At 38.6% G+C, this 26,145-nt stretch overlaps 2 protein-coding genes across 5 annotated transcripts in view; one reads left to right on the forward strand and one right to left on the reverse strand.

The window, feature by feature from the left end:
* The window catches only part of LOC129745917 (fat-like cadherin-related tumor suppressor homolog), a 740,130-nt gene that overhangs the window by 440,363 nt on the left and 273,622 nt on the right, over positions 1-26,145 (reverse strand). The gene's annotated exons all lie outside the window — the stretch shown is intronic.
* Positions 9,797-11,825, forward strand: LOC129745918 (uncharacterized). Its single transcript, XM_055739310.1, has 3 exons — positions 9,797-10,394; positions 10,826-11,133; positions 11,193-11,825. The coding sequence occupies exons 1-3, from the start codon at positions 9,869-9,871 to the stop codon at positions 11,700-11,702; spliced, it is 1,344 nt and encodes a 447-aa protein (XP_055595285.1). The 5' UTR covers positions 9,797-9,868; the 3' UTR covers positions 11,703-11,825.

Consider the following 26,145-nt stretch of genomic DNA (forward strand, 5'->3'; position numbering starts at 1 on the left):
CAAGAAAATCGATAAATACTAGAAGTGAATAATTCTAAAAAAAAACTATCAAATATTGTTTCAATGTTGCAAAACAGATTCATATAGGTTGGTAGAGTAAGGTGGGGTAAAAGTACGAGTCGGGCAAAAGTACGTTTTGGGATTATCACAAACCAAGAACAGTAAAATTCAAAACTCTGGCGTGGATGGATAGTGATTTGGACTGCCAACAACCAGCCATAATTTGTTTTCGTTGAAATTGGAAATACACCGAAAAATGAGGTAAAGTAGCTTTTTTGCTTGAATGATGTAATATTTCAAATAACGGCAAACATGTTTGTGCAATTAAAAGTCTGGCTTTCAATGAAAGTTTTAATGTGTCTTTTTAGTTGTTTTTAATCACTATCAAATGCCGAAGAAAGAATTTAATTACTATGTTTCTGTTCTGCACAATAAACTGTGAATCATAAGAAACCTTGAAGGGGCAAAAGTACGAACTGCAAATGGGGCAAAAGTACGAAGTGTCTACTGAAGTAAATCTGAACGGAAAATTTTAACTTCTTTTTTAAATGTTCTGGAAACATCAGCGCATCTTTTTGTTTCTACAGGACTTGCTCGCGCTAAAAATTGCTCAAATACGATGAGAACTGGATTTCGAAAACCTGCTGAATATGGACAGTTAGTGGAGAACTCCAAATTTGCGCAGGTTATTTGCCCACGTATAGGATTTGTATCAGAAGCGAACAAGGAAGCTGCTGCTGTAAGCAGAGATTAATACAAAATAATTTTCCTGTTGACTTTATGCAGAATTGTGGAATTTTGAATGGTCGTACTTTTACCCCACATCATTCGAACTTTTGCCCCAGAGGTGGGGTAAGAGTACGTTTCGATAACAGTTAGGCATTTTCACTACTGCTTTCAAATGCGTCGATCGATTATCTTCGTAATTTCTTAGAAGAGAGATAAAAGTCTAAAGAATCAAATGCTGTTCTTGGTTTTTTGGAAAACAACCGGCAAAATTTTCTAAAAATAGGATAACACTAAGGTCGTACTTTTACCCCACCATACTCTATATAATCTTAATTTTTCAATGATCGAGTATTTGGCAGTATAATGAACGATTTCAAAACATTCCTACTAGTGAATCGTGATTTTCAAGCTCAGAAAAATATCAAAAAACTAACAACAACCGACTTTTACTCTCATGAATCAACCACAACGTGTCTGAGGTTTAGGATTCATCAAATCACATTAAACAGAATTACGTGTTTCCCAATAAATTGATTGAGGTGAAGCTTCCCAGGAACATAAATTTACACCAAAACCCCCAATCTATAACCTCAGTACCCATATCGTGAAGAGTGGAGATGAACCTCCTCCTTGAAAACAGATTTGAAAATTTACTCGCAAAACCGATGCTCCGGAGCCGGAGTAACAGCTTCATCAGCCGACATCTTGATGGTTTTAGGATGTCGACATGCTCGTTCGTCGATTACTCCCCACTAAATTTTGGATGCTTAATCCTCATAAAACAGCATATAACTACGGCTGCTTCCACTAGGTGTGAACGACAAAATGTCGTATGTTATGTTTTTATGTTGTTTTTTTTTACAAAAGTTTTGCTCAAATAAAAAGTTTCTTTAGCCACCATACATAATTTTACCTAATACTTATGCCACTTTTCCATTATTAAAAAGTCAAGTTCTTCCAAGGATCCAAATTTGCAAAAAAAAAAAAGATATAAACCCGCCCGATGCCCTAGATTCACCTGTTCTGCATACTCACCGTGAGCTATCCGATAAATCAAGTACAAATTGAATTAAAAAACTTTCCACGAAAAGAGCCACACCGTTGTTGGTTTTGCTGTGATGCTGCCCTCTAGCGGGTTGGATTTCCAATAGAGCTGAGCAGAAAGAATGCTGACGATTTGCAGCAGGAAGAGATGCGAACTTCTTCCCGAGCAGCCACGGCATGACTTGGTGGTGAAAAATAAAGGTGTGAAAATCTGAATCTGCAGCGCAGGGAAAATTTAAACTCCGTCAAGATTGGTGAACGGTTCGGAAAAAGAACTCAATTAGAGGGACGTTTAAATTTCAATCTGCCGAGTTACTTGGTGTGCTTTCGCCTGGGCGAGTTTATTAGAGGAGGGGTTTTGAATACTTTTTTCGGAAGTTATTAACGGCAAACACTGCAAGGTAGTTGAGGCTTTTTTAAATATGGATATTAAACTGAGTCGATTTGGGGTCATTTCTGAATTTTTCAAACCCTGGAGTCTTAAAAGCTTCGTTTTGATCCAAAACTCATTCATGAATTTATGCAGAATTTTTAAGCAACGTATTGTGAGTAAATTTGAACTTTTAGGTTTGTATAGGAAAATTGAATATTTTCTACTGAAAAATCAACATCATTTATGTTTCTTCTGTGGAACCGAGCCTGCTCATAGTTTTTGTGCCAATTTATAAATTCTTTAAAGAATATTTTCCGCTGAAAAACTTTGTTGAAGACCGTAACTTCGTATCTTATTATGCAAAAAAGTTGTTAGCTGTTTAACAGGGGTATGTCTTTTCTCATTGATAAACAATAAATTCATTTGACATCACTACTGAAGCAAGCAATTCCTCGCTAGGCACCCAGCAGTGATGTCAAATGAATTTATTATTTTTCAATGCTAAATGACATGTCCCCATTCAACACCTTATAACTTTTTTGTCTTATAAGATACGAAGTTACAGTCTTTGACAAAGTTGTTCTGCGGAAAATTTTCTTTGAAGAATTTATAGATTGGCACAAAAACTATTAGCAAGCTCGGTTTCACAGAAGAAACAAAAACGAAGTTGATTTTTCAGTACTAGGTCCCATACAAACCAAAAAGATATAATTTACGCATGTAAACATTACTTAAAAGTTATGCAAAAAATCATGGATGAGTTGTGGACCACTTTTAAGACCCCAGGGTTTGAAAAATTCAAAAAAGACCCCAAATCGACTAAGTCTAATGGACACGCAAATTTGACTAAAGGAATTCTCGAATTTTCTTTCAACTTCAGTAATTATGTATGTTAACTTTAGGAACGTTAAGAAAAAAATTGAAATAACTTTGATGAGATTCCCATCTGATGAAAAACATCAACGATTCACCTCCAAAATATGTTCCTGAAGAAACCTTTTTGAAACTTAGGAAGGACCATCATTTGCGATTGGCTGCTCCTTCTAACGAGGCGATCTTCACGCTTTGTGTCGACAGCAGAAGCTTGTAATAGATGGAATTAGATGCATACGTCTGTTAATCGAAAGTTGTCCTAGAGCTTCGTTACTTCTTCTAACCACCCCCGCTCATTAACAATGATTTCCTAGTTGAAGGTATCGACGAAGGATGGAGCGATGTGAAGCAACCGACAATAGGTTCAATTGTTTCTCGGAGACTAAATTGATGCATAATCTTGAGCGGGAAACACACACACACACACACACACCCATACATAAACATCCACCCATGTTGACATCCGAAGAACGAAGGCTGGTTGTTGCTACTGATTTTGATGCTGCTGCTGCTGCTGCCGGAAGCCCTAAGGCGAAGGATTGCTGTTTTGATTAAATTTTCCAGGCAGCAGCAGCAGCAGACATCGAGGATGGCAGATTGCTGCACGGAGAAAATTGGTTGAGCGTGACTTACCGCTAGCTAGCTGGTAACGGAAAAACATGTGCTAAGTCAGGTTCCATTTTTCGGATGATACCGGGAACCTCAGGAAATTAATCATTCTAACGGATTTCCATACAATCTGGATTGTTATGCTGATTCTCAATTTTGTTTTCGAATATTTTGGATGTAATTTTATAGGTACTTTTGATAAGTGAGACGAATCCCTCGAGGCAGACCCATGTGATTATATTAGCTTTTCACTGTGAAATACGACACTTGAAATATCACGAGCTTGTAGACGAGACAAGAGAGCCTGGACAAACTCCCTTGCCGAAGAGGGAGAAAGAGCCGCCGCCAATGGAGATATCCGATTAATTTATGACATTTTCCGCCGCCTCAGTGGTGCAAGGACTAATGCAATAATGCCGCTAAAAGACCGAGCAGGTCAGTTATTGACCGATCGAACACATCAGCTCAAACGATGGACTGAGCACTTCGAACAACTCTTCCGAGTCACGAATAGCGATGGCCAACAAAACCCGCAGCTCGAAGCGCCATTAGTAAGCCGCAACAATGGCTTGTTGGCCGACGGCAACAAGCTAGATTCCGATCCGGACGATCATGTGTGGACCACATCACAACGCTACGAATAATACTGGAACAAATCAACGAATTCCAGGACTCTCTTCTGCTGGTGTTCGTTGATTTCGAAAAAGCATTTGACCGACTGAACCACGAAAACATCTGGGCTGTTCTTAGACGACGAGGGGTCCCAGGGAAACTAGTCCATCTCATCGAAGCACAGGACGAGGCATTTTCGTGCAAAGTCTTGCACGACGGTGTCTTGTCCGAACTTATCCCGGTAACTGCTGGAGTGAGACAAGGATGTATTTTGTCACCGCTGCTTTTTCTCATCGTAATGGATGAGATCTTGACTGGATCGATTGACTGTAGACCAAACCTAGGATTGCCGTGGAATCCATCAATGGAGCAACTGAACGACCTTGACCTGGCAGACGATATTGTTTTGCTCGCCCAAGCACAACAAGACATGCAGAGCAAACTCGATGACCTCACCGAAAGCTTCAAGGCAGCAGGTCTCAAAATCAATGTCGGAAAGACCAAGTCGATGGAAATCAACACAGAAAATCATTCCAATTTCGTGGTAGCTGGGGACCAGGCTTCCGAAAAGTACTGCCGAATGACAGTATTCTTGCGAACGCCGCACGTTCGTCTCGATGAAAGCTTGCCGAATATTTCTTCCCCGACAGTTTCAAAAGGAGCGGTCGTGCGATGTACAGCGAGGCCTCGTTTTACCTCGTGCGAAAGTTTGATCGTGGGTATGAAAGCTTTTTAAGCTCCGTGACAGTTTTGGGATTATCTTCGTGACAGTTTTCAATGCGTTGAATTTCGCATGACAGTACTGCTCATTCCGTCCGACTGTAGCCAAGATTCGTTTTGGATTATCATCGGCTCACGCTCGGGTCGGGTTAATTTCAAATTAAAGCACGTATGAACTTTCCTTCTGCTTGAAGCTCAAGCAGCAAGCTAGCAACTGCGGCTGGCTATCATAACGTTATAAGTTGGTCGGCATTGATGCGTGTTGTATTCCAGCCTGAAATTGGGTGTCGTTTATAAACATCAAGTTCAAGATTTTATATTTAAAATTGAGATACATATGAGATTTCAGATTTCAGATAAAAATTCGTATTTAAGATTCAGGTTTATGATTTAAATTTCAGATACAAATTTAAAATTCAGATTTCAGACGTAGATTTCATATTATGATTTCAGAATTATATTTAGGGATCATATTTGCGATTCAGATTTCAGATTCAGATTTCAGATTCAGGTTTCAGATTCAGATTTCAGATTCAGATTTCAGATTCAGATTTCAGATTCAGATTTCAGATTCAGATTTCAGATTCAGATTTCAGATTCAGATTTCAGATTCAGATTTCAGATTCAGATTTCAGATTCAGATTTCAGATTCAGATTTCAGATTCAGATTTCAGATTCAGATTTCAGATTCAGATTTCAGATTCAGATTCAGATTTCAGATTGCAGATTTGTATTTCAGATTGCAGATTCGTATTTCAGATTCAAATTTCAGATCCTGAATCCAGATGCTAATTTCAGAATCAGATTTCAGTTTCAGATTTCTGATTCAGATTTCAGATTCAGATTTCAGATTCAGATTCAGATTCAGATTTCAGATTTCAGATTTCAGATTTCAGATTTCAGATTTCAGATTTCAGATTTCAGATTCAGATTTCAGATTCAGATTTCAGATTCAGATTTCAGATTCAGATTTCAGATTCAGATTTCAGATTCTGTAAATTTATTTTTCGGCATATCGGTGAAAAGTAGTTATGAAATTGATAAAGATGGATAGAGAAGTGAGAAGAAAATTTACAGATGTTGAAAAGAGCGAAAGAGCATTTTTGCGAGGAAACTTATTAACGTACACCATACTTTACCCTGCAACATTTCATTATTTAGGAGAAGTAGTACCGGGATAGAGGTGGCACTACCTTAACCTATACAATGAAATCTGGTTGGTCCGAAGTCTACATGTGGTGGACACGTATGCCCGTCCGGAGTATACGTGTCCACCACATGTAGACTTCGGACCAACCAGATTTCATTGTATAGGTTAAGGTAGTGCCACCTCTATCCCGGTACTACTTCTCCTAAATAATGAAATGTTGCAGGGTAAAGTATGGTGTACGTTAATAAGTTTCCTCGCAAAAATGCTCTTTCGCTCTTTTCAACATCTGTAAATTTTCTTCTCACTTCTCTATCCATCTTTATCAATTTCATAACTACTTTTCACCGATATGCCGAAAAATAAATTTACAAAATTAATTAACGGTGGTTAACTTATCTTAAAGATTTCAGATTCAGATTTCAGATTCAGATTTCAGATTCAGATTTCAGATTCAGATTTCAGATTCAGATTTCAGATTCAGATTTCAGATTCAGATTTCAGATTCAGATTTCAGATTCAGATTTCAGATTCAGATTTCAGATTCAGATTTCAGATTCAGATTTCAGATTCAGATTTCAGATTCAGATTTCAGATTCAGATTTCAGATTCAGATTTCAGATTCAGATTTCAGATTCAGATTTCAGATTCAGATTTCAGATTCAGATTTCAGATTCAGATTTCAGATTCAGATTTCAGATTCAGATTTCAGATTCAGATTTCAGATTCAGATTTCAGATTCAGATTTCAGATTCAGATTTCAGATTCAGATTTCAGATTCAGATTTCAAATTCAGATTCAGATTTCAGATTCAGATTTCAGATTCAGATTTCAGATTCAGATTCAGATTGCAGATTCGTATTTCAGATTCAAATTTCAGATCCAGAATCCAGATGCTAATTTCAGAATCAGATTTCAGATTCAGATTTCAGATTCAGATTTCAGATTCAGATTTCAGATTCAGATTTCAGATTCAGATTTCAGATTCAGATTCAGATTTCAGATTTCAGATTTCAGATTCAGATTTCAGATTTCAGATTCAGATTTCAGATTTCAGATTCAGATTTCAGATTCAGTTTTTAGATTCTGATTGAAATTTAGATTTCAGATTCAGAAATCAAATTCCTATTTCAGATTCAGAATTCAGAAACATAATTCAGATTGAGATTTAAGATTTAGATTTCAGATTCAGACTTCAGATCCAGATTCTAGATTAAGATTTCAGATTAAGAATTCATATTCAGATTTCAGATTCAGATTCCAAATACAGATTTCATCAGATTCAAATTTAAGATTTAGTGTTCAAATTCAGATTTCAGGTTCCAGAATCAGATTTTAGAGACAGATTTCAGAATCAGATTTCATATTCAGATTTCAGATTCAGATTTCAGATTCAGATTTCAGATTCCGATTTCAGATTCAGTCAAATACAGTCTTCGTTCCCGAACGTGTGTGCTTTTGCGATGTTGCAAAGCTGTACTTTTTGGAAGCCTCCATAGCTGTTGCTTTAAGCTAGCTTCTAGGTTAGTCAGTCTTCCGCTGAGTGTTGAGTGATAGGTGCTCCTTTTTTTTGGCTGGTGGATTAACGAGTATTAAAAAACAAATCCGAACGATGAATACAGAGGGAAGTGAGGGAGTTTTGAGTGTGTTTGGTGGGAGCAACAGTGATGCTGATGGTGATTTGGTTTTAAGCAATGCGCGAGGTGTGGGATTGTTTGGTGGGAGTGGAAGTGGGGGTATGGGAAATGCAAATGCAGATTCGGTCGTGGGGGTAAATGGTGGTTCCCGAAAAAGGAAGCCAACGTTTAGGGACATTGCCGAATCATGCATGAAATTGCAAGATGATTTCCTAGTGTGTGCTATTGATCCAGCTGGATGTCGGGCCAATTACAAACAAAAGCCGCAGCGTCTCGATATAGGAAATTTCATCCGGCACCTTCGCGTGGAGCATTCCGACTTAGCAAGGGAACGCGGGCTGTTTAAAAACGCGAACCCCGGCCCTGCAAAGAAGAGACGGATTGCAAAAGTTTCCGTCCCCATTGATGCACAAACTGTCATTGAATCAATAGTGCGAATGGTAGGAGTTGAGGACCTTCCAATAAACAAAATAGAGTCAGATGGTTTTCGGATGATTTTGGACCCTCTCTGCCATGCATTGGGGTTGACCGTTAACGAGAAAACTACCATGGCTCACGTGAACACATGCGCGGATAATATTCGGAAAGAAATAAAGAAGGAGGTGGAAGGAAAGCTGCTTTCGTTAAAAATCGATTCAGCGTCGCGTCATGGCCGACACATTCTAGGCATAAATGTGCAGTTTTGGAACGGAGAAGAGGTTCTGATCCGGACTCTTGGTAAGTACGAATTAAAATTGACAGATTGAACAGTCCTGCCTTCAAAATCAGCTTCTGGTTTCGGTTTTCTGGTTCAGATTTCAGATTTATTTAAGGATCCAGATTTCAGATTTCAGATTCAGATATCAAATTTCAGATTTTAGATTTCAAATGCAGATTCTAGATTCAGATTCAGATTTCAGATTCAGATTTCAGATTCAGATTTCAGATTCAGATTTCAGATTCAGATTTCAGATTCAGATTTCAGATTCAGATTTCAGATTCAGATTTCAGATTCAGATTTCAGATTCAGATTTCAGATTCAGATTTCAGATTCAGATTTCAGATTCAGATTTCAGATTCAGATTTCAGATTCAGATTTCAGATTCAGATTTCAGATTCAGATTTCAGATTCAGATTTCAGATTCAGATTTCAGATTCAGATTTCAGATTCAGATTTCAGATTCAGATTTCAGATTCAGATTTCAGATTCAGATTTCAGATTCAGATTTCAGATTCAGATTTCAGATTCAGATTTCAGATTCAGATTTCAGATTCAGATTTCAGATTCAGATTTCAGATTCAGATTTTAGATTTCAGATTCAGATTTCAGATTCAGATTTCAGATTCAGATTTCAGATTCAGATTTCAGATTCAGATTTCAGATTCAGATTTCAGATTTAGATTTCCGATTCAGATTTCAGATTCAGATTTCAGATTAAGATTTCAGATTCAGATTTCAGATTCAGATTTCAGATTCAGATTTCAGATTCAGATTTCAGATTTCAGATTCAGATTTCAGATTTCAGATTCAGATTTCAGATTCAGATTTCAGATTCAGATTTCAGATTCAGATTTCAGATTCAGATTTCAGATTCAGATTTCAGATTCAGATTTCAGATTCAAATTTCAGATTCAGATTTCAGATTCAGATTTCAGATTCAGATTTCAGATTCAGATTCAGATTTCAGATTCAGATTTCAGATTCAGATTTCAGATTCAGATTTCAGATTCAAATTTCAGATTCAGATTTCAGATTCAGATTTCAGATTCAGATTTCAGATTCAGATTTCAACTTCAGATTTCAGATTCAGATTTCATATTCAGATTGCATATTTCTAATTCAAATTTCAAATTCAACTTTTAGATTTCAAATTTCAGATTCAAATTTCAGATTGACATTTCAGATTTCTATTTTAGATTCAGATTTCAGTTTCAAATTTCATATTCAGATTTCAGATTTCAGATTCAGATTTAAGATTACAGATTTAAATTTCAGATTTCTGAATCAGTTTCAAGATTCAGATTTCAGATTAAATGATGGCAGTTTTTCTTATAATTTCATGATTTTTTTTATATTTTTTTTCTTATCTCTATTTAAACTTTCTGATACAAAACTTAAAATTGGGATTAATTTTTCTACTAGCTATGCTCGAGGTTAAAGGACGGCAGACTGCCAAATTCATCGTTCAGAAAACTGAAGAGATTCTCAAGATATATGACATATCACTCGAACAAATTTTGACTGGAACATGTGACAACGGCGCAAACATGTTGGCGGCCATTAAAGCGTTGGACCAAAACCTTCAGTTGGTTGAATCTGAAAGACAACCTTTGGATGACGACGATAGTTTCGAATGCATCAATGACGATCTTTATGATGAGCTTATCAAGGAATTCGAATCTAGAATCTGCTTTGTGAGATGTGCGGCTCACACCTTACAGTTGGCTGTGACGGACGTTATCAAGCACACAGATATTCGAATTCGCAGCATAACAAATGTGGTAAAAAACTGTAGGAAGATTGCATACAGAGATTCATTTCATATGCATAATGTGCCTATTCCACCGATGTACTCAAAAACAAGATGGGGAGGAGTATATGAAATGATTTTCAACCTTTTCGAACACGAATCCTTTTATAAAGATTTAGGAGATCAGTTTAAGGAGCTAGGTAAGTTAAAAAACACGTAAACAGTTGCTATTTGCTTGGTGTATAAGTTAATGATTTTCTTTCTTATCACATGACCTTTCTTCAAAATAAAAACTTGGATTGAAAGGTCCAGACTACAATCTAAATTGATGACCTATTACTTATTCCACTGAACTGCTGATTGCCTTATATCATAGATACAATAATCTTTGAAAACAAATCATATTACGGAAGATTTAAGTAAACGTTTCTGGTTTTATTTATAAAAAAATATGTTTCCATCTATTGATAAAAAATATCAATTTGTGAGAAACTAAAAATTTAAAATATTCGCAAGAAACATAAAAAACAAATTAACAGTTGGATTCATAAGAAAACACCTATATCATCGACCAAATAATTTAACGAACAATATATTAAATAATTTGTATAACCCCTCTTTTCCCCAACAGATCTGTCTGAACACTGGGATTTTATACATGAGTATGAGAACGCTCTGAAGCCCTTGTATATCTCTACCAAAGAGATGCAAGCAAAGCATCTATCTTTAGGAGATTTTTATATTCAATGGTTACGTTGCTTGATGGAAGTTAAACAATTAACAACCAACGAATTGGCGAAATCTCTGATCATTTCATTAACTACGAGACTTCAGCAACTGAAAAACAATTTTGCCTTTAAAGTCGCTTTGTTGATTGATCCCCGGTTTAATTATTTATCTTCAGCTGTTTTCATGCCTGAAGAGAAGGAATCAATCAGGGTATTTAATCACAATATCTGCTTTAATGCCTAAAGCTTTAAAAACATGTTTTTTTGCAGAATTTCATCATTGCAACATCAAAGAGAATACGTGCATTGAAACCCGTCGAACCAGTGGTAGCCACGCCTTCTGTACCCGAGCCTGATACTGTTACTCAAGATTTAGATGATTTTATGACTGATCTATTTGGAGGGGTGCCACCGTCGGCAAATAACGACAATGTAGGCCATGGCCAGGACAGTTTTATCAAACAGTTGAATGCATTAGATCTCGAGAACCATCAAAATCACAAATATGATATTTGGAAGCACTGGAAGGACCGTATCAACTCTCATCCTGAGCTTGCGGAGGTGGCGCTCTCTATCATGTCGGTTCCTTCGACCCAGGTGTCGGTAGAGCGCTCTTTCAGTGGGCTGGCGTTGGTGTTGTCACCTGCTCGCACAAATTTAACAGCAAAAAATTTGGAAAATATCCTTCTAGTTAAACTTAATAGCGAGTTATTAAAAACCATTATACCTAACATGTACGATTGGAAGCAGTATCAGGGACTAAGCGCTCTGCTTGAATAAAAATAAAATCAACGAATTTATTTCAGAAATAAGGCATATTATCATTATTTGGTCGATTTTTTTAGTTGTACTGTTTTTGTCGTATTTGTCATGATTTTTGTTTGTTTTGTTATATTTTTGTGATGGTCCCTATATTTTTGTCCTATTAGTCATAATTTAACTAGATTTTTGTAAGAACTTTAACATGTATTTTTTATTTTGTCACATTTTTATCATTGTTGTCATATATTTGTCAGAGTTTGGTCATATTTGTCATAATTTTGCAAAATTTTTTCATATTTTCATCAGAATTTTGCCATATTTTTATCAGAGTTTTGAGATATTTGTCATGATTATGTCATATTTATGTTTTGTTTTTGTCTTATTTTTTGTTGTCAGAATTTCAATATTTTTGTCATAAGTTTGTCATATTTATGTCAGCATTTTCTAAAATTTTTTGTCAGATTTTTGTCATGTTTTTGTCAGAATTTCGTTAAATTTTTGTCATATATGATTTTGTCATATTTTAATATTTTTTTTCAGAATATAGTCATATTTTTCATAATTTTGTCATGTTTTCAGAATATTGTCTTAATTTTCCGTTAATAATTAATTGTCAGAATATTTCCATTTTTTTCAAAATTCATCATATTTGTCATGATTTTGCCATATTTTTATCATTTTTTTGGTATATTCTTGTCGTAATTTAGATTATGTTTTTGTAATATTGGTTATGATTTTATCATATTTGTTATGATAATTTCATATTTTTGTCATAGTTGTTTTCATGTGTTATTTTTTTTAAATTTTGTAATATTTGTCATATTTAAGTCAGAGTTTTGTCATGTTTGTTTCACAATTATGGCGTTTTTTTGACAGGATTTTGTCATGATTTTGTCAAATTTTTGTCATAATTTTGTCATTTTTTCACATTTTAAGTCAGATTTTTATCATATTTGTCAAAATTTTGTTATGTTTTTTTCTGAATTTTTTTTAAATTTTGGTCATATGTTTTCCATATTATTGTCAGTATTCTGCCTTATTTTTGTCAGAATTTGGAAATCTGTTGTGTCAGAACTTTGTCTTATTGTCATGACTTTGTCATATTTCTTTATTATAAACTCACGCGCGCCTATTCAAACTCCCAGGCTCCTTTCATGGTATCTTCACTTGTCATGTTATCAATTTGAGCATTTTTGATTAATTTTTAAAATGATGTGAATAAATTAGGATAAAATCCAAGCATCTGGGCCGAACCAGACTTGTTTCGAATTATTCACTGAATATCTAGACAACTTCGGAAATTTTCTCACACACCCAACGCATCTCCCGAATCAAATCTTTTTACGTGTCGGGTTTGAATTTAAAAATCATTGTTTTAAGAAAGAATTTCTAAATGAGTTTTAAACTAGCAAAATTCTTCCTAGAACTTTAATTAAAGTTTAATTAAACTTTAATTAAATTTTAACCAACCTAATTACCAATTTTAAAAGAATTTATTCCGAAATCTCATACTGTTTAAAAGGCAAAATATTGTTTGTTTCTCAATGTCAAAAAAAAGTTTTTTTCTACAGAAGATAATGAGCATTAAAATATATATTCACTACGGAATGTTCAAATCATCGTGCGGAAAAAAATTAAATAAATTTTTCATCTTGTTTTCACCTCGTGTCATACATTTTCGTTTGCTGCTGCTGCTGTGCTCTCAGGATCAGATCAGACGAACATTGCCAGCGCCCAACATAAACGAACGACAGCACGTGCTTAACAGCCGGTCGTGACAGTTTGATCACCGTATACCAAAACTGTCGCGGCAATGCAGCCGGCTGTAGGATCGAAATAATTTTCGAAAGAGTAGGTATGAAAGTACGGAAACCGAACCTTCAGTTCGGCTCGCTAAAGCTCAAGCACAAAGTTTTCGGCACAGCTACCCAAGAGCCGATCGTTCAATTACAGTTTCTCGCACCCGAACGTGTGGCTGTGGCCAATGCTTTGCTGTTCGTGACCAACTATACAGCAGCGACTTAGTGGCTATGTGAAACCGAGACAGTTTGTTCGGGAGGGAAAAAGCTTTCATCCAAAAGCTGTACTTTTCGGAAGCCTGAGCTGGACAACAGGTTGAGAAAGAGGAGTGCTTCTAGTATAGTGGTAGCCCGATTACGCCTGATGGTGGTACCAAGAAAGACATCGAAACCCGGATCAGAAAAGCCCAATTTGCGTTTGCGAGTCTCCAAAACGCGTTTGCGAGTTCTACGAATTAAAATCCCAATCTTCAACTCAAACGTCAAATCCGTATTGCTGTACGGGTGCGAAACTTGATGCTCATATGCGGTAACGACGCGAAAACTGCAAGTATTTGTAAACCGCTGCCTGCGGAATATCATCCGCGCTTGGTGGCCTGGCAACTGGATCTCAAACAAGGAACTAAATACATCGCCGGTGTCATCAGAGGGCACTAGAAATCGAGATTCGGGAACGTAAGTGTAGATGGAATGGGCCCACGCTGTGAAAAGATGAGAACGAGATTTGCAGAGAGGCGCGTGAATGGAATCTAGAAGGACATCGGAGAAGAGGCAGACCTAGAAACTCGTGGCGGCGAAGCCTAGCCGCTGAAATCCGAACTTTCGACGAGAATCTTGACTGGGACCAAGTGAAAAGGCTGGCTCCGGATCGTTAACAGTAGAGGTCTTTCACCACGGGCATATGCACCGGAGGATCGGCGCGGGAACATTAAGTAAGTAGGTAAGGGTAAGCTAAATTTAATTTCAAAATAGCATACGACCCCGTCATTTCCAAATTAACACAGCCACTGACACACAAATGTAAGCGCAAAGCAAAGCAAACTGAGCTAGAACAAATAAATATGGACGAAAGCCATTAAGTTTGAAGTTTGAAAATAAAATTTTTAATTGTAGTAGTTATTTGTAATTTAAAATATATTTTAGTGTCGATTGAAGAGGAGCGAATGCCACAGTAGCTCGAAACGTCTGAACAACTGGTAGAAAAAACGTTTTTCATTTTTGGAAAACTCGCCGAAAAATGTCGCTAAAATTCAACAACAACACTTGTAATAGCAAATCAGTTTCGTACCTGCTGAACCAGACACTTCTTCAACGGAGCTTGACAAAGTACCATTTTTTTTTTACGAATACACGCCGTTCAGTCCGAAAAGATAAACCAATTGCTAATGTCCTGTGGGTCGGGGTGACAAAGCGATATTTACTAATAATAACAACAAAAATTACTTACAACAGCTATTTAAAACGTGTTAAATTTATTAATTAAATCTAATTTCACCTTATATAAATAAACACACAAATAATATTCATAACGCCACATAATTTCCTGACATTCGACCTTTTGTTTTCTATTGGGAGTTGAATTAGGACTTCTTTGTACTAAAACGAAAAAAACGGTCATTTGCGTTAGTGCGCTATGAATTATAGTCAGCCTGCCAAAATGATTTTCGATTTCGCAACGTATTTAAAATACACGAGATGCTGGAAGTTCAGATTAGCCGACTATCCGACTACCGGGCTCCGGAAGTTTTCCATTTTTTGGATATGTATGCTTTAATAGATGCCAGTGAATGTGATGGACCGAAACCTGTATTCCATCCGACGGAGCAGTTTAAAACAAGCTTTAAGCTACGGTACTATACACCGGAAGTAGTATTGAGCAGAGACATTTTGTGAAACATGGTGATTTTGATAGGATAATTTATTCGGTGCTTTGTTTTCTTAAAATGATTTGGAACTCCCTTTGTGGGATGTATTGTTTTTGCGGGTCAAGGTCATGCCAATGTTGGAGTCGAATTTTTTAAACGTGTTTGGATGTGTGTTTTAATGAACCCAGGTAACATGAAATCATAATAGAAATGATAATCCAAATCGAATATTTAGACATTTTTAATAACCATCGTAAACAAGTTGATATCATTTATTTACGTCAAGCTTTGGGCAAAAAGATTGAATCAAATAGCAGTTTATTCAATTCATAAATATGTCTCCAAAAGATGAGAATATGCTAATTCGACATTTACGATTTGAGTGAACTGATTAACGATGAATGGGAAATCCTTGACACTCTATTCCGTTTCTCCCTTTCTTCCTTTGACCGGTTCGTTAAAATAAAATCTAATCTAGAGAGCTATAGTGTGGATCATATCAACTAATGAGTTGGCACCGAGGTAAGATATCGGATAGCGAACTCGGAGGACTGGAGTTCAAATCTCGGTCGGAGAATTTTTTTTTCGTCTTACTCAAATTACTTTAAATCGTTTATTTTACTTTCTGTGGGGAAATCGAATCGTTGAAACCTTGTCATTGTAGATATATCGCCTCCACTTTAGTAGCCATGTGCTATTTCGGTAACTTTAATACAATCTTTTCATCTGGTATATTTGTTTGAATAATTCTGTTGTTCCTGCAAAATACCCTATTAAATGTTTGCTGGGAACTTGCATACAAGTTAATAATTTCACTCCAGTCCTTCGGTACAATTGCGTGGGTGTTTATTTTATTTACATAGTATACCGTCTCAGGACATAACTTGACGAACATAATTCCTATAATTCACTCGGTCCATGGCAAACATTTTCCAATTCCTCGGGCACCCCACGTTCGCCAGATCACGCTCCACTTGGTCTAACCACCTCGCTCGTTGCGCCCCCGCTCGTCTTGTTCCTGACGGATACGTAGCGGACACCTGTTTTGCAGGACAGTCGTCCGGCATTCTCGCAACATGTCCCGCCCAGCGTATCCGGCCAGCTTTCAACACCTTCTGGATACTGTGTTCGCCGTAGAGCCGCGCGAGCTCGTGGTTCATCCTTCGCCTCCACACTCCGTTCTCCTGTACGCCGCCAAAGATGGTTCTTAACACTCGTCGCTCGAATACTCCGAGTGTACGCAGGTCCTCCTCGAGCAATATCCATGTCTCGTGCTCGTAGAGAACAACCGGTCTAATGAGCGTCATATACAGGTTACACTTCGTGCGAGGGCTAAGTCTTCTCGACCGCAGTTGCTTGTAGAGTCCATAGTAGGCACGACTTCCGCTGATAATTCGCCTCCGGATCTCACGGCTGGTGTCATTGTCTGCGATCACCAGTGAGCCGAGATAGACAAAGTCTTCGACTATCTCCAGCTCGTCGCCGTCGATCGTGACCTTGTTATTACTGGACAGGCGAGTTCGGTCGGTCACGGATCCGCAGGCCAGCATGTACTCCGTCTTGGACGTATTAATCATCAACCCAATCCTTCCTGCTTCGCGTTTCAGTTTACGGTAGATCTCCTCCACTGCCGCAGATGATCTGCCGACTATATCAATGTCATCGGCAAAGCAGGTAAGTTGACTAAATCTGTTGAAAATTGTGCCCGCATTTCGCCCACCGCTCGTCGAATAACACCTTCTAGCGCCACGTTGAACATCATGCAGGATAGACTATCACCTTGTCGAAGTCCCCTGCGTGATTCGAAGGAACTCGACAATTCACCCGAAATCCGCACACAGCACTGCGTTCCATCCATCGTCGCCTCGATCAGTCTGATCAGCTTCCCGGAAAAGCCGTTCTCGTCCATGATTTTCCATAGCTCGTTGCCTATAATAAATTGTGGGTTCCTAGTTTCCTAGGGAAATGGTGGGCTTTTTTAAGGTTTCCTTTCACCAATTCGGGTGTTTTTTCTTAAATTTCTTTCATTCGATTCATTATTCTTTCTTAATGGGCTGCTTCATTGTCTTCCAAGCTGCCACGAATGACTATTTCATGCCCACAACAGTCTATACAGATAATCTGAAAGGGTTTATAGGCTATTCGCTGTTTTCTCAACTCGGGTGTAACTGACAACGTCGAGTGCTTGTTTTCTTTGCAAGCTGGGCAACCCGCTATGTACTTTTTCAAGTCAGTGCACATTCTGGGCCGGACGTACCTTTGTTTGACTTTCCCGAGGCATTTTTCGAAACCGAAATGCATTCTTCCATTTCAGGCAAGTTTAGACATATTCTTTCCATTCGAAGCGATATTCAAGAACAACAGACATTGTGAACACAAACTTGAACTATCTGTTACCATCAATCCGGAAGTCCAAGTATTTTTCGGGGTCGGCTTCCACAGCTTTAAACAAGTTTGTGTTCAAAGAGTCTTTCGTCGATTCGACGGATCGGGATAGGGCTTCAGCCATTACATTAGATTTGCCTTTACGGTGTCTTACCTCCATGTCATACTGTTCGAGGATGATGCTCTCCCTACTTATCCATTTAGATCTCATTATGAACGAGAGCGCCGATGAGTCGGTTACAAGCGGGAACCTAGAATCTTCGATACCTAAACTTCTCGATACATCGAAGAGCTGCTAATCCTTTTTTCTTCGCAGCATGGTAGTTCAGTTCAGTTCCAAACATCTTTTCTGAGTGGTAGGAAATAACTTTTTCCTCGCCCCTTGACGTTGGGTAAGAACACCAGCAAGAGCAACATCGCTAGCGTCCGTTTGGACTCAAAAACGGAAGGTTGAAGTCCGGATTGGCCATAACGGGAGCCAGGATGAACTTTGCCTTAATGGCTCGGAATGCTGATCCTGCTGCAGGAATCCACTGGACCTTTTTGGGTCTGTTTTTTTTTTAACAAATCCTTAAATGGTCCAGTGAGTTCGCTAAATCCGTCGATGCATCTCCGATAGTAGTTGATCATACCGAGGAATCGGCTTAGTGATCGCCAAGTCGGCTAGCCTTCCGATGTGCTCTTCAAATGTCTGACTGATAATCACTATGTCGTCTAAATGAACAAAAACAAAGGGTTCGATCACTCCATGACCCAGAACGCTGTTGAGAAGCTTGCAAAGACAAGCAGCGGGATTGATGAGCCCGAACGGCAGACTCCGAAACCTGAAGAGGCCCTTGCCGGGAATTGAGAAGGCAGTGATCAGTTAACTGCAAGGATTGTAAAAATGCTTTAGTGATATCTTTAGTGGAATGAGATGGCTTATAATTCTTTTTTAATGAAGCAAAGGGTAGGCATCCTTTTGTGACCTTCCGTTCAGCTTACGAGTTTCAAGACAAAAACGAATGAAAATTATGTTTCAATAATTTTGAAGGTCTTATTAAGCAGTAGATTAAACTAAATTTCAGAAAAGGAATTATCAATAAAAAAAAACATTTTCAGCTATCTGCTGGCTTCAAAATAAAGCTTGTTGGAAGAGGATCTTGCTCGCCCACGTTATGCTCCATCTCTGTAATTTCATGAACTCAGAAAAGATGTCCGTGAAAGTTATTTAATTGCGTGTCGCCTCGTACGTACGATGTTAACACATTCGCGATTTTTTGCGAAAAATGATTCATAAATCACATTTATGAAAACTGTTTGAAAAGCATTTGTCAAAAGGTACAGTTTAGAGAAGCTTCAATCTACGAGAAATTGAATTTATTTATTTATCAATCACTATAATTTTGATAACCTCATAAATCCATGGTCCACGTGTTTTTCGGACCAAAAAATAATTGGCAGTAAGGTCTAAATGTTATAACTATTCTGATCTGATTTTTGGTGATAAAAATATCCTTAGTTAGTCACAACTTGTGACTCACAAGAGATGAAATATAAAACCCGGCTTATGTATGGTTGGTAAAACAACAACAAATCGACGTTCATGTATCGTGCGTAACATGGCGTACCCTCAATTTTTTCTTTTTTCATAAGATAATGTTGAAATATTTGAGCTGAAGAAAAGTTCCCATCAAGCCGCGATTGTTATAAAATTTTTGAAAAAATGATAAAAAATTTCCTCAACGATAATTTTTTTTTTGTAGAACAAAAGTTGTTTGTATTCTAAAAATTAGCTCCTGCAAATTTCCATCATTAAACTTAAAAGGTTTAGAAGCATTCGTTTCCAAGGTCATAATTCGTTATTCGTTTTTAAGGAACTTCTCAAAACAATAACCAGCAATTATGAAATCTAACTGCCATTTTCTCTAGGTGCTTACAGCAACTTCACTAAAGCCAGACAACATCGCGGGGGTGATGAAGGATCAATGAACGATTCATCGAAAGATAAAGTGAGTCGCAGACATAGCTGATGTAGTAGATGCATAGATATAAATAGAAGGTAGATGAATCCAAACTACTAATGCAAAGTAAAGAAACCAACATCCGTTTCTTGACTCCAACCGGGTGGTACTGACTGCTGTCTGTCAGACAGAAATACAAAAGGGAAAACTGACGATGACGACGACGGAAGAGGTTTTCGAACTCTTCGATTTGCCTGACGCGCGCCCCTGAATGTAGACTACGAGGATGAGAGAAAAGGTCCTCCTACTCCCCCAACTTCGATTGATCGGTACAATGGCGTGTCAAATGCACATTTGAGGCCTCAAGCTGCCACCAGAACCACCACCATTCATGACATCGACAATCGATATTCTCCGTTTGCCGTTTGCGTTTGGGTTTGATTTCTTGGATTTTGTGTTCGTGCCTTCGGTTTGCCGGCGTTTTGTGTGTGATTGGAAGCTAATTTGGAATGAAAATGTTGTTCATTTATTCGCTATCCAATTTGGCTTTGAACGGGTCATTATCTTGTTACTCGGGGCCCCACCCGCATTCTGGGTAACATCCCCTTAGGTTGGCTATGAGTAGTCGTCGTTGTCGTCGTCGTAAAGAAGTGGAAATTATTGCATGTCGTAGGCAGTTTCCTGCTGCGATTGGATTTGTCGTTTGGTTTCCCATTTTGGAATATCAAGATCATTATGAAGTTGGCTTCGGGTGCGCAATGAAGAACATTGGCTGACACACGCAATTTAGGTTATTTTTTACCGTCACATTCATGTAGTGTGATCATTATTGTGAATACTTAGTATGACAAGAAAAGGAAAAACACGTCATGATTTATAGTGGTATTATCTCATTCGGAAAGTCAACTTTCTCAAACAATCACTAAAATATTAAATGGCTCAAATAATGACTTCATTCAACTAATTAACCTTCGTTGTAGCGATGCAAATTTCATGTATAAGCATTCCTGAAGCCTTGAAACACAAACGTGCAGTAATGATATTTGATATGGTACTGGATTTTGCATAGTATTTGCAAATTTGAGTAATATCACATTCGATTAAACTCTTGGGCATCTCCTTTCAGGGGGCGAAAATCCCATACCAAATTTTTGATCCCCTATTCACATCCTTCGTTTTACTGAAATTCCAAGCTCCTGGATTTTGCTAAACAACCCAACAAACCAACGAGATCCATCCAGTCGAGATTAAATTCCATGGGGACACTTTGGCAGCTTCATTTCCCAAATGCCATATACCACATGCATAATATGCAAATTATTTTGATATTAAAACTATAATATGCGTATGCATAATTCATTTTCCAATTTCGCTCTGATTTCCAACCACTTGACTAGTGTGCTGCAGCTCGAGCGCTTTTCACTAGCACTAGATTTGTGCTACTAAGTTTCAAAGAAGGAGGTTGAGGTTAGGTAAGGTGCTAGCTGGAGGAAGACATTGTAGCGGAATTTTCGTTGCAATACTGCCAAGGTAATAGAATCAGGAGCTATTATTGCATCCCGCCGCTCGAATTTCCCATCGAGAGCTGCCCTTTTCTGGCCGCCAAAACGAACTTCGAGTGAACTACGATCCGAACTATCACATCCTGGCCAAATGGGATTAATTTTGCCGCCATAATTTAGATTCAAACTCAAGCGTGCAGTTTACTTTCTAGGTGGGTGAGAATTCGAAAGCATCGAAAAGCACTTTGAATCAACAATCAAATGCTTCGATAATCGACAGAGGAGATTGTGATGCAAATTGGACGCTTGGAGGTGATTAAAACTCCTTCGAAGCATTCGTAAATATCATTTGCTTTAGAACCGATTCAAATATTGAATTAAATCATCACAAGTGTGTGAACAGAGCTTGATTTCAGAATTAATTTGGCTTTAAACTAAGTCGATATTTGCTCGAATTTCAGCCTGAACTTTTCCAACAAAACGTCAAACTGACAATCGGATGAAAAGACAAACAGCCTCCATGAAATGCTTCACCCAGAGAGCAAACCGAGCGTGTAATAATTTATAAAGGACTACCATGTACGGTTTACATTCCCAGCAGAAAAATAAATACACAAACAAATCGCAAACACTGAACCCAGTTGTTGAATCGGCGACGACGTCAGCAAAAAGCATTTTCCCCAACAACAGGATGCGTTTATAGGGTTTTTATTCGACCACTTAGCTGCTGCTGCTGGGTGCGTTTGCCTGAAAATTGTTCAGAACAAAAACCGTGGCTGTAACATACATTCACTTTCTGACTGTCATCAACTGGTCTACAAGATTGAATTATTCGGGGCCGATTGCCAGAGCCAGAGAGCCCGGGTGAAAATGGGCAACTTCCGCCGACCCGGAAAGATCCGTTCCGGGGTCACGGGATTACGGAATGGATCCTCAGCCCCCCCTGCTGCGGGCGTAGAGCGTGAATCAGGCAGGAGATTACTCGGGCACATTTAAGCGGCACCGACTAAAATAAATGGCGGGTTTTCGGCGCGTTGTTGTCGGCTTTAACATTACGCGACATTTGGTTTGGTAGTAATAATGACAGTAATGGTACAGTATTTTTCCAACGGAGCGCTCGAGATTTATAGACGGGCGGCATAAATTTTTAAATACATAATGCTGTTTTTTTTTAAGCTGGGTACCATCGGGTGATTTATAGAATTTTACTAAATCTAATTCAGTTTTGCTGATAGGAAGTCATTTACTCATTACCCTAATTTCCAAAGAGTAAAGTACGATTCTTCAAAATCTTTTCAACAATAGATGATCATGATGATCCAATCGTTGCCTATACAAAAGAGCAACTAATTTTTAGTGTCTTATCATGAATTTAATAGCACGCGTTGCTATAATGTCGCCAATGACACAAAGGAATTTGAATCACAGAGAACATTTCTGCGTTTGAACAACTATACTGCCCTTCCAAGGAAGATTGTCCCATGTGGACAAACGAGCAAGCGAGATAAACGCAATTGAAATTTTGACCTTTTTTCGTAAATTTTCGGGCATTTCGGTTGTGATATCAAATAAAAAGCAATACTTTTTGTATCGGAAACTGATATTAAAATCACATTTATTCTCGTCAAGTCATGTTAAAAGGTCAGATTACAATAGCGATTGATATATTGGATTATTCATCCGTCATATTGGTAACATTTCCCTAATGATTTCATATCTGTTCAACTGGCAACAATTCCAGTAAACACGAACTCACTCTTCGTCGATTCTAGAACAATAGCGAATTGACGTTTTCTCTCACTAGCAACTCTCTGTTATTGTTTTCATTTGCCACGCGTTTCGTCAGTTCAGAAAAATCGCCGCGGTGTGAACATCGGTCATTCAGTCGTAGCGACTGAGTTTCAACAAAACCATATTCTTGAAGGAAGAATATGAGAATTCAAAATAGGTAAAGATGGATAGAACAGCTAAAAGAAGTTTTCTCAGAAAAGAACATTTTTCGAGAAAAACTTTTTGACGCAAACCATACTTAAACCCGCTACATCTAATTATTTAAGAGAAGTAGGACCGGAACTAAACTGCCGGAACTAAAATTTACGAATTAATTAAACGGTGGTAATAGTGAACCTTCATATAAGAGAAGCGACATCTGATCCCTCTTAAAACGAAATATGCGGCAACATCGCCGAAATCTTGGACAAAAAAAATTCCCAGCACTGTTTTCTGGCTCAATGTTCAAGCTCTAAAGTGAACGCTCCTTCAATCCAACAAAATAACATTGAACTCTATGCTCGAAGGATCGCGATAAACGGTATGAATGACATGAATTTCGTTAATAATCAGTTAGCTTTCTAACTAGAAACATGATTCACTAAAGCATTAAAAAAAATTGCACCTTATCATAAATTCATATGACCAGCTAAAAAATTATCTGTTTGAACTATAACAAGAATCGCAATATCTTCCTTGGTTGAGTTTTCAATAAGAAAGGTAAAAGCTCTGCGACAAAATGCTCGGATCGATTGGAATCGATTTTGACAGTTCTTTTGCTCGATTGGAATTTTGTGTTTCAGATGTCACTTCTCTTATATACAGGTTCACTAGGTGGTAAAGTAATCTTAAAAATATTTTTTTCGGATTACCGTTGAATTAATAGCTCATTCGCTCCTTTCAAGAATGTTATTCTTTAAAGTTGGTTGATTTACAATGTTATCTATACCCACTTACTTTTCGATTTTTTTTTTTCCTAAAAGCTAAAATAGTCGTCAAAAACGCTGTCTATTACAAAACTATCATACGAGCTCTATTTTTTCTTTGTTGATGTGCGTTGAATGGAAAGGTTTTTTAAGTGCTCCGGCAAAAAAATCAAAACTGAGCAATGAAAACTGTTCATAAGTTGAGAGCATTATCGTTGCTTAAAGTTAACGGTAAGGAGTCGACTTTAGAGAACAGTGAATGTTTCCCAATATTCCAATACTGGTATTTGTGAACACCGTTTCGCAACCAATCGAGCCTTGTATCGACTAACGTCCTTCACGGTGAACACCCACTTGGACAGGATGGGTTTCCTGTGACCCGGGAGTTTAAGTTTAACCGCTTCCCTAGTCTAGTTATCCCTCAGGACTGTCATCTTCTCGTCGATGACGACCTTCCAGGAATCCCGATCATATCGGCGCTTCAGCTCAGTGATATTCTGAGTTAGCTCCTCATCAACAAAAGTTGCTTCGTTAGCCACGTAGCACTGTGTAGCTCCTCTGTACGCTGACTTCGTGTCAGGGATCAATTCAGGGGTGACAGAATCTTGGCATTCAGCGTCATCGTCCGGGAATTCTGCGCTGCTCTTGTAGTCGCTTTCGCCGTGATCGTCAACAACCACACTTTTAACCAGAGTGTTATCGGGACCAGCAGGCCCATCGGCTAACCGCTTAGATTTGCACATCGGCTGACTGCTCGAATGTGTTTAGCATGAGCATGAGCGGGTGCATGAGCATCTTTTAGCAGCTTGAATGTAGATTCTTGTTCTGACTCATACACTTCGACTAGCCGCTCGAATATAACGGGCTCTTGTAGGTCCTCGACAGGCTTTTCGAAGCTCTTCTCTGGTGCAACACCTTCACGCACTGTCTCCAAAACGCTGGTACCTACGAAGACCACGTTGCGATGAATATCGATGGATCGACTCGAACGTCCGTTATTCGCGTAGCCCACGAATACCAGAAGTGCCGCTTTTTCTTGGGGATCTGTGCCGAACATGGGCAGGTTGCTCAGCTTTGGCCTCCGACCGAGCCACATCTCGAAAGGGTCGCTAAGTACAGCTACGCCCCACATCGTCTTCGACAGACCGCTACCATGAATCATCGCTCAAGCCTTATCCATCAGTTCACGGTTTGCTCGCTCGTTGACGCCTTTCTGCTGAAGATTATATGGAACCGTGAATGCCATCTGTACTCCCTTCTCAGAACAATGCCTTTGATATTCGTTACTTACGTATTCATGCCCGTTATCGCATCGTAGCTTGCACAACTTCTGCTGCTGTTTGTCTACCTGCCATAAGGCTTTCTCAGACACCTTGTTTCTCCACCTTGGCTGAAATATGGCAGATACCCTCTACCATATTGTCACGGACCATTCGCTGCAAAGTTCCAACGCCAAGATGTCCGAGTCGCATATGCCATTGCTTGACAGCTGGCTGACTTCCTAGTAGAGCATTCCGTTTGAATTTAGGGGTCCAAAACAAATCCAAGCTTTACAAGTCGTTCAGTAATTTTCCTTGGGTGGAAACCTCCGTTGGAAACTTGAACTGCACATGTGTCCCGAGAAAAGTAACTCTTTTCCCGTTCTTGGGGCACTTTCTAACCGAAAGCAGGTTTTCGTCAAGCTCCGGGATTAGAAGTGCACTGTACAGTATAATTGGAACAATGGACTCTCCAATTACACTGCTCAGATGCATTGTTCCAGTTCGCTCAGCTCTCAAACACTCGCCAGTCTTTGATGATGTAAGACTCTGTCAGAGTCTTGACATCAACTAACAGACTCTTATCTCGCACCATCTGTTGAGTGGCACCAGAATCGATGACAAATCGAACCTTACGTTGATTCTGGTTGCTGATAACCTCAGCTTGCGAGCGATGAAAACTTCCAGCAGTAACTTCTGGTAACCCCAGAAGAACAACCTCTTTTAGCCATCAACGCCGAATTTCGATGACCCTGAGAACCTTCAAAAGATCGCCTGGCAAAAATCAATCGAAAGGGTAGGTTGAATTCGCAACTAACCGACGCCCAAACCACCTCCTCCAAAACTTAAGGTTAGGCATCCAGAACACGCATGCTGGCCATAGCCCATAGCTAAAACAAGAGAGTAACCCTTTTGGCTATCAGCTCAATCCAAATCTTCCGGAGTGGACCTTTCGACCATCGCGCTGTACCATTCCGGTTGCGGATCGTGGGACACCTCCCACGGTGAGCCG

This window comes from Uranotaenia lowii, chromosome 2 (assembly GCF_029784155.1).
Source record: "Uranotaenia lowii strain MFRU-FL chromosome 2, ASM2978415v1, whole genome shotgun sequence".
NCBI classification, from domain to species: domain Eukaryota; kingdom Metazoa; phylum Arthropoda; class Insecta; order Diptera; family Culicidae; genus Uranotaenia; species Uranotaenia lowii.

Coding starts and splice junctions, on each gene's coding strand:
- LOC129745918 (XM_055739310.1), top strand. CDS start 9,869: ATGCTCGAGGTTAAAGGACGGCAGACTGCCAAATTCATCGTTCAGAAA. Junction 10,395..10,825: donor AGATCAGTTTAAGGAGCTAG/GTAAGTTAAAAA, acceptor TTTCCCCAACAG/ATCTGTCTGAACACTGGGAT. Junction 11,134..11,192: donor AAGAGAAGGAATCAATCAGG/GTATTTAATCAC, acceptor GTTTTTTTGCAG/AATTTCATCATTGCAACATC.